Source organism: Haliotis rufescens, unplaced genomic scaffold (assembly GCF_023055435.1).
Source record: "Haliotis rufescens isolate VD_foot unplaced genomic scaffold, xgHalRufe1.0.p SCAF_9, whole genome shotgun sequence".
NCBI classification, from domain to species: domain Eukaryota; kingdom Metazoa; phylum Mollusca; class Gastropoda; order Lepetellida; family Haliotidae; genus Haliotis; species Haliotis rufescens.
The window spans coordinates 15,812,989-15,827,430 of NW_025964383.1; the positions used below are offsets into that span (position 1 = coordinate 15,812,989).

Below are 14,442 nucleotides of genomic sequence, written 5' to 3' on the forward strand. Positions count from 1 at the left end.
TGAGTGAGTGAGTATGGTTTTACGCCGCTTTTAGCAATATTCCAGCAATATCACGGGGGGACACCAGAAATGGGCTTCACACATTGTACCCATGTCGGGAATCGAACCCGGGTCTTCGGCGTGACGAGCGAACGCTTTAACCACTGGGCTACCCGACTTCTTCACTCCTATGGCGTCATCTCGTTATTGTTGCCTCTGTATGCGTCTCGACATATTTCAGATTCTACTTGACTGCAGCGGATCATACAATTCTGCATCCAGTATCAGTATCACACACTCTTGTAGTAATCCGTGTTTAGTGTCAATAATGTTCCAGAAGAGGAACCCCTGGTGACCCGGAGTTGAATGTGTCCCAACATCCCATTGCTGGTCGTCAGAGTCGACCGAATTGGGCAACCTGTTTGCTGAGGTTTGGTTTGGTTGGTTTGTTGTTTAACGCCGCACTCAGCAATATTCCAGCTATATGACGGCGGTCTGTAAATAATCGAGTCTGGACCAAACAATCCAGTGATTAATATTATGAGCATCGATCAACGCAATTGGAATCGATGACATGCACCAACCAAGCCAGCGAGCCTGACCACCCGATCCCGTTAGTCGCCTTTTACGACAAGCATAGTCGCCTTTTACGGCAAGCATGGGTTGCTGAAGATCTATTCTAACCCGGATCTTCACGGGTCTGTTTGCTGAGGGTTGCGCCCCTGTGTCGGTGGAGGACGGGATTCTGGTGGTTGGTGACACTGGAGCCAGGAACCGTGTTTTGCTCAATACACCGCTTCGACTCTAACTTCACCTAGACGGGTGGTAGAATTGTCCCGGTGTAATCAATCGGCTGGTCACGCCATGCTCTGTGCATGGAAAGCATGAATTCTGACAAATGTATTATATTATAAGTCTTTTCACACTCGATGCTGGGTGGGGAGCATAAGAGCAGAACCACTTTCTTTCATTATGTCCCCAAAACAAAAGACGACATATTGATGCCAGCTCATCTCATGAAGATCATGATATAAATTTGTATTTATGGGCTCGATTCATCTTGATTGTAGCTTCAGACCATACTCCAGTCAAACTGATCCCGTTTGCCCTTTCTAAGGCTATCAATGGATGTTGTGGCGAAGTGAAAAATGTTACTCGCCTCCGTTCTGGCTCCTTAAAAAACAGCAATATCTAAATCTTCTTGCCATCAGACAATTAGTCAATGTTGCTGTTGCTGTTTCAGAACACAAAACTCTGAACTCTTGTCGAGGCATCGTGCGAGATCGCGCTCGTTGTCTCTCCAACATGAGATTGCAGCAAAATGTTTGTTTATTTGTTTGTTGTATCGCTCTACGCAGCAATATTCCGTCCATATGACGGCGGTCTGTAAAGAATCGAGTCTGGACCAGACAATCCAGTGATTGACGCCATGAGCATCGTTCTACGCAATTTGGATACGATGGCATGCACCAACCAAATATAGTTAGTTAAAGTTGGATACTTCAACATAGGAAATGAGGTATGTGTATAAATCCACTCCGATGTTACAAATGTCAAAAGCTTGTCCACGGGGCCAAGAACTGCAAGCGTAACACTGTATGCTACCGTTGTGGAGCTCACGTGAGTTCAGTGTGCACAAATGACTCTCTGACGGGTGTCAACTGCAACAGAGAGCATTTGGCGTCCTCAGTCCTGTACACTTTTCGAACAAAACGTCTCAAAATCAAGTGCACTAAGAATATTTTATATTATGAAGCACACAAGTTAGTGCCATCCTAATTTCCATCTTCTACAACCAGAACGTACTCAGCTCCAAGTCCAAATCCAGTCAAAACATCTGTTTCATGTCACACAACAATCTCGTGGGTAAAACAGGAAATTACCCTTGATGGCATTGCCCCAGTTTCTCAAGAAAGGTTTGGAACATCATCTTCAGCCTCTCAAACAGTATCCCATCACAGCCTTTATCAGACATAGCCTCCGAATCCAATTTTCAAAGATACTGGAATAGTTCAGGATAAAGGCCATTTATCAAAAAAGCAAACAAGCAATTGAGACGAAAGGCCAGATATCTCAAGCATTTGGACGTACCTTCTTCACTTTCAACCACTATTAAGTTTCACAATCCATTTAAACCTCTTGAGATGGAGGTCAATCTTTCACTGTCCCGCTCATGAGTAGCCCATGAGTAGCTCACACAACATTTTGTGGAATTGCAGAGGACTGCACAATTATCTTGTTGATTTATAGTTACTTGTACAAGATTTTAAACATCAGCATTATGTTTTCAGGAAACATACAGGAAAAATAAACACAGATACGCTGTACAAAACATTTCGATCCTTCTCACCTCCGGACGCTAAAACCACTTGAGGTTCTTCAATCTTGGTGTCAAGGTGTCAACCAGAGCCCCTCTCCAACTGTTGCTGTTCATGTGACTATGCAGTCTTGGCAAGATTATCTTTTCAAAACTAAACTCACGTACGCCTATGTCGAGAGTGTGGAACATGATCCAAAAATCAAAGGTAAGAGTTCTAAATCTAGAAGTCACCATCTTAAATATGGGGGTGAATAAGTGACAATTACTTCAGATATTGGTAATAAACTTGGTGAAACTTAAGTTAAACTTTCTACCTCATCTAGCTATGTACCTCAATATCTGGACATCTGGAAACTTTACCTTTTCCTGGCGTGATGCCATAACAGTTCCAACACCAAAACCTGGATACTGATCCCTCAAATTAAAGACCGATTTCATTGACCAGTTGCGTTTGCAAAACCAGGGAACGCATGGGCAACAATAGATTAACATAATACTTGGAATCTAATATTTTAATTACTAATATTCAGTGTTGATTTCTGAAAAATCTGGACACTAATCAACTATTATATCAGCAAGAAAATAATCAATTGACAAGCGCCAACAATACTTACAAATAATTTACAGATGGATCCAAGGAGGGTGACACAGTTACTAGCGCCACTGTCACTGGTTCCAATACCATATCATCAAGATTAACAAAATGACAGCTCAATTTTTACAGCAGAATTAAAAGCAATATGAACAGCTCTCAAATATATAAATACTCAACCTAAGCGTATACAGTTTATTATATTTTCTGATTCCCTTTCTTGTCTTCGGGTCATTATGAATATTTCAACATCCACCTTTACGTGAAATGACACAACTACATAATGGTCTTGAAACTGGCCAGTACGACATCGTCTTCTGTTGGTTCCCAGCCATGATGGAATCATTGGTAACACAGTGGGTCAAAAGCAAACGCAGCACTCAACCAATCTGGGACACCACTTCTGATCTCCTACAGTGATTATAGGCTTGTTATAAGACGTCACATCAGAGATATTATACAGCTGAAGTAGGACAGCTAAGTCGGTATGAATTAATAATTATTGCATGCAATAAAATCAACTGTCGGTTACACTTACATGGGTTGTCAGTCCAGATTTGAAGAAGTCTAAATGCGACCATGTCGTATTAGCAACGTGATACATACAGATGAATATTTATTGAAAGGTGATGATCCTCCATTCCGAATTCATTGTTATGAAAGAATCACGGTCAAGCATGTCCTGATTGATAGTGTTAATATTTCCATCACAAGGGATAATTATTTCAAGGTTTCATCCATAAAGGATCTTTTTAATCATGTTGTCATTTAATTCTTGTTTGTGTAATATATATTGTACTTATTGATAAATTTTGAAACTGTGTAAATAGTTAAATTTTGTAATATTGGTAAGGGTTTATTTAGTAAGTTAGATGGTTAGGGGCCCGTGAAGATCCAAGGTAGAATAGGTCTTCAGCAACCAATGCTTGCCGCAAATTAAAAGGCGACTAACAGGCTTGCTGAAGATCCGGGTCAGAATACGTCTTTGGTCAGCAAGCCTATGCATGTCGTAAGAGGCGACTAACGGGATCAGGCTCGCAGACTTGATTGAAGCATGTCATCGTATCCCATGTGTGTAGATCGATGCTCAAGATCTACATCACTGGACTGTCTGGTCCAGAATCGACATTTACTGTGCGCGGTCATATGGCTGGAATATTGGTGAGTGCGTCGTTAAACAACAAGGAAATGTACAATCAAACATAAGCCCTTTCTGCTTAAAGAAGTGTCGACTTGTTCACGTGAAACAAACACGGGAACATGTGGTACGATTCAAAATATGTATTTTTGTGGTCACTGATACGTCAAGTTGGGAAATATCCTCCACATATCTATCGTAAAACATTTTGAAAGATTGCTAAAGCCTTGAACGTGACCCTGATCAAAAAACTTTTAAGACCACAGTCACGTTGTATTTTACCTTGACAATAAATGTGCGGCGTCCCACATGCAGTTGTGACAAAATCTAATCCACATTTCAGCGTACAATACGCTATCAAACACATTCACACTCTCTCTGTATGTAATGCAAACGTCCCGTCATTTATGTGCACGAGATCTTAAGACGTATGACAGCACATGTTTCCGTTAAACTTGTTTAATGATTACACGATCATTAAATCATTACCATAAAGTTTATGAAGCGCAAACCTCAAACGTTTAATGTACGCAACAGCATTCGTGAAATTCCTTCCGTCTCATGACATGGGCAAATGTCCCAACACGACACGCCTAGACAGAAATGCTAATGTGTGTATATAAATGTCCACAACGAGCCTTCATGCCTGATCCCTGACAGTTGAAGAGGAGCGGACATGACAGAGGCGAGGGACATTAGGAGACATTATGTGAACTACGTGGGTACTTTCCCGCCTCCTCGACACACCACCATGAACACGCCACGGGGAGGACAGCATTCCCTCAAAAGTAAGTTACATGTTGATACCGCGTTAAAATGGTACCCTTGATTTCTAGGTGATTTCTTCTTGGTCAGGTCGTCAATTGCAACGAATAGTTGCTGTTTCTGCTGATTCTCGCACATTCTTACACAGGAAACCGGGAGTCCAGAAACGTCGTTTCTAATTTGGCGAAATAAAACTAGTAAACGTGAAATCGGCAAGGAATAGCTAGTAAATTTTGATACAAATGCAATTATATTAAGCTATTGTAGGCAAGGATTATCTTTGAACGTCGCAATACATGAAAGTGTTAGGTGGTAATAGCCACGAGACGATAACGTTTCAGGCATAAGACGTTAAAATTGAAAGTGGTAATCGTTATGAGGCGTTCAAGTCTTAGGTGGTAGAACCTTATTAGACGGTAAGGTTTCCGGAGGTAATAGTCATGAGGCGTTGAAGTCTTAGGTGGTAGAACCTTATTAGACGTTAAAGTTTCCGGAGGTAATAGTCATGAGGCGTTGAAGTCTTAGGTGGTAGAACCTTATTAGACGTTAAAGTTTCAGGGGGTAATAGTCATGAGGCGTTCAAGTCTTAGGTGGTAGAACCTTTTTAGACGTTAAAGTTTCAGGAGGTAATAGTCATGAGGCGTTGAAGTCTTAGGTGGTAGAACCTTATTTGACGTTAAAGTTTCCGGAGGTAATAATCATGAGGCGTTCAAGTCTTAGGTGGTAGAACCTTATTAGACGTTAAAGTTTCAGGGGGTAATAGTCATGAGGCGTTCAAGTCTTAGGTGGTAGAACCTTATTAGACGTTACAGTTTCAGGAGGCAATAGTCATAAGACGTAAAATCACCAAGTGGTAACCGTCATTAGACGTTGAAGATTGATGTTGTAGAATGTCATTCGTAAATGTTTTAGGTGCTAATCGTCATTAAACATCAACGTTCAAGCGGTAGGACGTCATTTGACGTTACAGTTTCAGGTGGCATAACATCATTAGACATTAGTACCAGGAAGTAGAACGTTATTAGATGTTAACATTTCAGGTGGGAGAACGTCATTAGACGTTAAAGTTTCAGGAGGTAAAGGGCATGAGACGGCAAATCTCAGGTGGTAATCGTGTCCATTTTCCGTACGGTTCTTTTCCTTCTATCTGACATGCTTTTTTAATAAAAGATTGTTGATTTAACAAACTGTCCAAATGTCTTTCTTAAATTAAAAAAAACAGGCGCGCTGTCCATTTGAAAGTTTTTGGATTGTAAATGTCAAGGCGGTAATGTCATTTGACGTAAATGTGTCTGGTCGTAAAAGCCTTTTAACATGAGGTTAATGCTATTCGTCTTGATGAATAAACATTACAGCCAGTTAAATGTTGCCGAGCATTCAAATGTTCTTTTTAAGCCCACAGCTACCAGGATATCCTGCATGTGATTCATCAGGTGGAATGTGCGCTAATGATGGCTTAAACATTCCTCGTGACATGACTATAGGCAGTTTGGAAATTTAATGCAAAAATCGCATTTCAAGATTAAAAGGTATCCCCAAGCAGTAATTTTGACTTTTTACTTTGACATGTTAATTTTTACTATTATTATTAAGCTGTGATATCTAAAATGCTTCGGGTGCTTGTGTCAACTTAAACAAAGCGTTCGAAACAAGGATGAACACGATGGTCGTATGCTAAACCTGTTTACGAAAAACTTCTTCAACGGTTTAGTTCTATTGTTGGTTCCAGGAAAATATTATCTTTGAAAGTAATTACGCTGCCAAATGAAATAATGCATATCACCGGACCACAGTGGCGAGGTGTGTTTTCGTTCTAATACTACCTCATGCTGGGCGTTCCGCTTGATAGAACGTACGTTAATCTAGAATATATTAGTCACCATTCAGTTATAAAAATACTTCATCAGTCTACGCTTTCACTGAAATCGACTAAAATATACGTTGCGTCCCTTAAGAGTGTGTGAATCCAATCATCGTCAAAAATGTTATATTTGAGACAACACTTCCTTAGTAAAGTACAGATTCTTGTACTTTTTGGGGGTTGAGTTCCACCCGGGATTCGAACCCACAGATTCTGGCACTTAATCGAATTGCCGGCACACAAAGTAAGCGATCTAACCCACACAGCCACCGAGACTTCCACAGAAAATGGTCCAACAACTGGTAGTTTAGATTACGTTCTTGGCCGAAAGCTATTAACACACACTGCCATTTAGAAGCTGGTCACTTGTAACTAATGTTATATTTGGGATAACACTTTCTTAGTAAAGTAAGGATTCCAGTACTTTCTAGTACACCACGGACCAGTTATACAAGTCCGTGAGTACACGTACCATTGGTTCATGTTTTGTATGGCCTTTGTTTTATTGCTAACTGGGCGGCTGGAAATAAGGAGTAGAATATATTTCGTACTACACAACATAAGGTGAGGTGAAATTGGGTTTAACGTCGCGTCCAAGATTATTGCACTTATATATAGCGATGTGGAAGCACGTGTATGTGTGTGTGTGGCTGCTTGTACTAGTCCGGACTGATGCCGATTTATAGTGCTAGCTCACTGAGATACCATGCCGCAGTTTAACATGAATAACCCACTCAGACACAGTATACTGACTCCGAGCCGACCAGTCTTTGTTTTAGCCCCTTAATGCCGAGCGTCAGACAGGGTAATAAGAAGTACCATCTTTTAACGTCTTTTGGTATGACGCGACCGGGGATCGTACCCCGGACCTTCCGCTCACCAGGCGGACGCTCTACCACTAGACCACGGAGGCGGTCTACACAACATAAACACACACACAGCCAGTATCAGGGGTACGTTCTTGCTTGTACGACACTGAAACGCGGAGACTACTATCGGTAACACTGTAGGCAGCATTCACTGTATTAATAAGAGAAGACACCGTCAGTGTGTCTTCCCCGTCACCTGAGGCATATAAACATCCCGTCACTTTTACTGGAGAGTTTACAGCAATGTTAGGATGATTCAGGTATTCCCTTCAGCTGAACAAATCCGTCAATTGTCGACCCTTTGCGTATTGCATTAATGTTTCCAGACGAATAATCATTGCTACTCCATGACCCGAATCGACTTCGTCTAAAGTTGTTGTTTTCTCTGTACTGAGATGAACTTGTCTCACAAGTTAAACCCTACGTATTAAATAAGGTTAATACAATATGCAGAGAAAACATTTATGACTGCTTTTAAGACATCACTGTTATAAGCAGGGGGAACATTTGCATTGCCATATTAAGTCAAGGTTTTTGTCTTGTACGAAGTTCCATTGGTCATGGCCCAGAATATTTCTAAAGCTGCTACATATCCAGCAAATTCTAATTCCCTACTGGATGCAGCAACATCATGTACATCTTCAAATTCACAACAATTGCTTAAGTTGTCATTTTGGGGGATAAAGTTCTTTGTATCAAAGGAGACATTAAGATGCAACTATACATTTTAGATAATTATATGTAATGTACTATGGGTCAGATGGCCTGGACATATGAATAAACTGAATCTGAACCTGAATATAACTGACATCGCACGTGGTGAGGATACGAGTTTTCACACGAATAACAAAGGTAGGTAGACTGTAAAAATATGTTTTGACCCTCAACAAAATTCTGAATGCGTTCCTTGTCAAGTGACTGTGACGTGTTTAGGATCTAAACATGAATGGGATTGTGTTTAACAGCTTGACATGTTTCGGGTGTTGTATGGCAATGTCATGTATTGTCAAACAATGTTGTAATTGTATTACAGTAAACTACGTTTATTACGAACACGCTTATAACGAACTGACCGATATAACGAACTTATGTTGTTAGTCAAGGGCATTCGTTGAAAAATGTTGTATGTATGCTTATAACGAACTACGTTTATTACGAACTAAAATTAGTGGTCCCTTTGAGTTCGTTATAACCGTAGTTTACTGTACATTGTTTCTGTTACGAATCAGTTGAAGTTCATAACGTTGTGTTTTAACAAAAGTTAAGAATATAGTACTATCTAATGTAAGCAGTGGTGTGGAAGTTACGATACTTAGATGCTTTTTGGGTCAAGGGTTATCTGGAATCTTCTTGAACAGCATGGACTAACCCAGCATGTCATGTGAAGTTCGAGAAGGGATTTAGACCATATAAGGGGTAATGGGCGTGCCTCCCATCTCACTACATCGGTTTTGTGTATCTCAAGCCAGATATCCAGTCAGGCCTATTCTGAATGCGAGACTACTGATGCTGCTATTGGCTCTGCTATTGGTGGATATTATTACCATTGCATTTTATACTGCCGTTGTAATTGAACTGGCATTGAATAGTGTACTGACACTCAATTGTGTACTGTACATTGTAATTGTTGTGCAGTATTGACTTGAAAACCTAGTGAATTTTATCATACAATTGTTAATTGTATGCGCTTCCTGTGTTGGTTGTTGGTTTCACACTGAATTCATTCGGGTATAGATTTCTGAGTAAAGTTATTGTTTCAACTTTGAGTTCGACACGTAACATGGTTCTTAATGTAAGAATAACCCGTTATCCATAAATACACTGTTGATGATTTTTAAAAAAGGGCTCTTTCTATATGTTTCTTTTCAACGTTTGATTTGGATATAGGAGTGCGGGGGTGACTCACAAAAACGGATGGTTTTTCGTGGTAATGAGATATTCGTTCATTGTCAGCTTCCATTTCCTGTGTCAAAGATATACAATTTGTCATACAGCAACATCACAGTGCTATCAATGAGTGAGGGAGTTGGATTTACGTCGCTTTTAACATTATTCCAGTTATATCACGGCGTGTCAGCTTAATGTGGGAGGAAAGCCCGAAGTGATGCAGGTCTCAGACGTTTACCACTTCGGTGGAACCCACGAGCACGGGTATGGTGCTGACAAACCTAAAAACATTATGGGGCCGAACCGGGAATCGAACCCACAATCATAGGTTTCTGGCGTGTCCAAGGGACACAACTCTGCACAGCGAAACGCAGCTCCTTCGACGACTGGGCTACTCAAACACATTCCTGAACCTAACCATGTCTTTTATGTATTTACATGCTAAACACATTCTCTACGGAGTAGGATCGCTACACATGCCACAACACGTCTTTGTTCAGTGAGTGACCCCGGGAAGATCCGGGTCAGAATTGTTTCCTTGTTTGGTGAACCCATGCTTTGGGGAACTTGATGCATGTCATCGTATCCCAGTTGCATAGATCTATGCGCATGATTCTAACTACTGGATTGTCTTGTCCAGGTTAACAGTCCGCCGACATATAGCTGGAATATTGCTCATTGTGCGTTAAACAAAATACAAACATCAATTTGCTAATCTATTACTGCATTCCGTGATGATTATATAACGAATCTCACCCAATCGTTTGACACGGGAGGATAAAAGCTTAAAAAATCGAGACTTGCCAATGAACCTTTCCCGACGAGTGTTGATATATTTGATATCAAAAGACACGAGGTGAGATTCTATTGATCCTTAACCATCAATCTTCCAATGTTTTCGGTTAAAAACAGTTATAAGTAATGTATTGAGTGTAAAATGAAAAGCTAATTAACTTCATCAGCAGATGCTTTTTGCTGCGACGTCATGGTAACCGATGGCATCACAATTGTCTGCAAAGCATTAGGATGCCATTTCATGGCAGCGATACCTCCTGGGAGACCCGTGAAGATCTGTGATAGAATAGGTATTCAGCAACCCATACTTCTGTAAAGGGCGACTATGTCGTAAGAGGCGACTAACGGGATCGGGTGGTCAGGCTCGCTGACTTGGTTAATGCATGTCATCGTATCCCAATTGTATAATTCGAAGCTCATGATGCCAAATTGCAATCACTTGATTGTCTGGTCCAGACTCGATTGTGTACAGACAGCCGTTATATGGCTGGAATATTGGTGAATTCCGCATCAAACAAAAAACAAACACAAAACCTAGGAGGATCGCGTGATCTGACCCAAGCGATATCTCCTGTGGAGGCCAATGTAGGTAGATATATCATCATACTTTCTCATAAAGGGCTCGAAAGGTTCGACTTAAATGAGGTTTGGATGTCTTTTGTGTCCCCGTCCCCCGACAGCGTAGACTGTTGCCAGCAAAGTCAGCCAATCGTCTCCCTGGCTCAGGTAAAGAAAATTCGCTTACAGCCATCACCCCCTTACTCAAGTACACATTTTAACGTTACAGGCACTGTGCTGTATCAACGCAACAACGCCAGCCGCTGCCTCAGCCATATTGCTGTGCCACAAATAGCACTGGGCGTCCTTGCCACCTTGGCGGGGATAGTGACCGTCTTCATAGCTTCAGTCAAGCTGCAGTTTCCGTTTTACATTGGGGCAGACATATGGACAGGAGTAACGGTGAGAATTACCGGGTTGATGTTCCCTTCAACATTCTACAACACATTGAACCCTTTTCCCGTGTCTTTCCTTTAGGAGGAATGAACAGTGGGCGATCAGAGATTGTCATTGTGTTAATAAATAGAATGAGGATTCGTCTTGGCCTCAGTTTACCACAACTGAACCGACCTTTGTTTAAGGCGGCTTTGAAAAATATTTCAGTTAGACAATAATGTGTCGGCTTATTGTGGGGACAAAACCAGAAACCGGCAGGAATGCATTATGGTTTCTGTGACCGAAAACTTGAAGTCAAGTCAAAATTGCTAACTCTTAATTCAGACAGAAAAATAAACATAATCCCTTAAATATTTTATATTTACCCTTACTTCATTAAGTGGATGACGTTATCCTTAACCGGAGTATGGAGTCCACGAGCTCGTCATACGGAACCGGAAGTGCCTATCTTTGCCTTGAAAATAATCCTCTTGTTTTTGCTTGACCTTGGCAGTGTATAACGGCAGGTGGTGTTGCTCATCGCATCTACTCGAACACTCGTGGCGGCAAGGTGACACGGAACACGCAGCGTTTGGTGAGTTAGTGAGTGGATAAATGAGTCAGTGATTGTGTCACTGTTTATCCGTTATCTAAATAGTATATCGGTAATTACACCCTTGATCTGATCATGAAGGGCAAAATACGTTTTCCCCTTCCAACGTTGACCCTGCAAAGATTCGAATCTCCTACCGAGATAATGATCCTTGGTGTGTGAGATCTGTACACAAGCTTTGACAGGTAAATGTCTGCGATCTGCCTCGCTTTCAGCTTTGCCCCGCATTTAGCAGGCACGCCGTTTTATAGCTGAAATACTGTTCAAAGGGAAGAGGTGAGGTGAGGTGAAATGGGGTTTAACGTCGCGTCTAAGATTATTGCACTTATATAGCGACGTGCATGTACGTGTGTGTGTGTTTGTGTGGCTGCCTGTACTAGTCCGGACTGATGCCGATTTATAGTGCTAGCTCACTGAGATACCATGCCGCAGTTTAACATGAATACCCCACTCAGACATAGTATACTGTCTCCGAGCCGACCAGTCCTTGTTTTAGCCCCTTAATGCCGAGCGCCAGACAGGGTAACAACAAGTACCATCTTTTAACGTCTTTTGGTATGACGCGGCCGGGGATCGAACCCCGGACCTTCCGCTCTCCGGGCGGACGCTCTACCACTAGACCACGGAGGCGGTCTCAAAAGAAAGAAAGAATGTCTAAATTTGATTTTGTAGCTACATTCCAGAAGCTGTCGTAGGTAAATACTTTCACGTACTTTTTACGTTTGATTGGTTTTGTCAACGTCAACGTCAACGTCAACGTCAACGTCAACGTCAAAGTCAACGGACCGGACAATAGTCAATGTGAAATAGGGTTTAACGTCGCGTTCAAATTTATTGCACTTATATAGCGATGTATAAGCAAGAATTTATGGGTGTGCGTGTGCGCGCTCGTGCGTCCGTGCGTGCGTGCGTGCTACCGTGCGTGTATTTGTTTCTATATTTCCAGCATAAAATGTGATACATTGTTTTATTTGGTTTGCAGTTACTGGCCTATGGATGTCTAACCATCGCGTGTCTGTGTATGAGTGTTGGGAGTCTCACGCTGGCCGGATACGTGGCCTACATGTGCACGGACGGGAACCCTTCTAACGATCTGTGTATGCCAAGGATGCGAGCTAACCTGGCGCTTTCTGTTGTGGACGTTGTCATTGAGTGCTTTATCGTAGTGACAAGTCTTGTCTGCTTTTGGAAATTTAGTTACTATAGATACACATTTAGGACAAGGCCAGCACAAAAAATGACGAAAGAGAAAAAAAGCAATGAATTGAAACAAATCATGAACTCACAAGATGTCTACATCGCCAGGAGCCCCTACGGCCAAGGGCAGATGCGCGCGCATCCTGTGTATCTGACACATGGATCGAGACCAGGGATGCCATTTCACGTAGATGGCGGTATGCCACCACCCTACACGCAGCTGGCACCATATTAAACAGATGGCACCGTAATCTCTGTTAAACATTGCTATTGCTTCTGTCCGCATGTGTACGGAAGCTGTGTTTTTAAAGTGTTTTCAGGTCACACCAGATTCGATCACCCGTGGGGCTACAATGTATGAATCATTTTCTGAGTGTTCGCGTGAGTGTTCGCGTGAGTGTTCGCGTGAGGGTTCGCGTTAGGGTTCGCGTCATGACGCTGGAGTATTGAAGGGGAAATAAGTAAAACCTCACTCGTACTTCTGTTGTACCGATGGAATATATTCTTATAACCTCGAGAGTCTTTACAAAAGACACACTCCCTTTTGAACGTTATATAAATATATTCTGTTTAAATGAGGACAGACTGTTACATATTTACACATTGTACTGCTTCGATCGTATGCGATGCTATGTAATGACGGTTGTTGTATGGTTACACCTATTACAAATCCACATTACACCACGGTTGTAGCTACATTGTAAGCGGGTTACAACCTTGTAATGATAACATGGACAATATTTGAAACCTAGAAACTGTATATTTCGTTTTGACCTCAGGGGCGGTAGAGTTGGGGGTGTTGGGTTGAAGCTTCGAACCGACCAAGAGAAAAAGGAAACAATTCTGCTGTGACGTCCTAAAAATCGCCATGTGTGTGGACTGTTCAAGAATATAGTATTTTTCTCTCGTTAGTTCGTGATGAAATACAAAATCTCATTTAAAACCATTGCAACACGTTTAGTTTCCATTAATCAGGCATCATTTCTAAAAACCGTTGTCATTACATAAACAGTTATAATTCTGCAAATGGGACTTTGCAGAAAATGTGTCCAAATGTTTGATGCAATGTATCTCTGTAATAAATATGTATTGAAGCTTGTGAATTGTATATTTGTGTTCCTAAGACCCCCTTGTTTTAAAATATAATGAGAAGTCAAAACGTGATTTTAAACCCATCAGGTCCCTTATCTCATGGACTTGTGAAGATCCGGGATAGAACAGGTCTTCAGCAACCCATGCTTGCCGTAAAAGGCCACTGTATTTGTCGTAAGTAGACAAACGGGATCGGGTGAATTGGTTGATGCATGTCTTCGTATTCCAATTGCGATTGTTTGGTCTGGATTGCCTACAGACCGCCGTCATATAAACTGGATTATAGAGTGCGGCGTTAAACAACAAAAAAACACAAAACAACAACCTTCTCTCATGGTTGATCACATATAATGTGTTGTTCTTTTCAAAATTGAAACATATTTTGTCTGTTGGTGCTTGAA

General features: G+C 41.5%; 1 protein-coding gene across 1 annotated transcript; it reads left to right on the forward strand.

Annotated features, from left to right (window-relative positions):
- Positions 1-4,663: 4,663 nt before the first annotated feature.
- Positions 4,664-14,044, forward strand: LOC124150213. The gene is made up of 4 exons (XM_046522155.2): positions 4,664-4,817; positions 10,994-11,166; positions 11,654-11,734; positions 12,735-14,044. The coding sequence occupies exons 1-4, from the start codon at positions 4,706-4,708 to the stop codon at positions 13,182-13,184; spliced, it is 816 nt and encodes a 271-aa protein (XP_046378111.2). The 5' UTR covers positions 4,664-4,705; the 3' UTR covers positions 13,185-14,044.
- Positions 14,045-14,442: the final 398 nt, after the last annotated feature.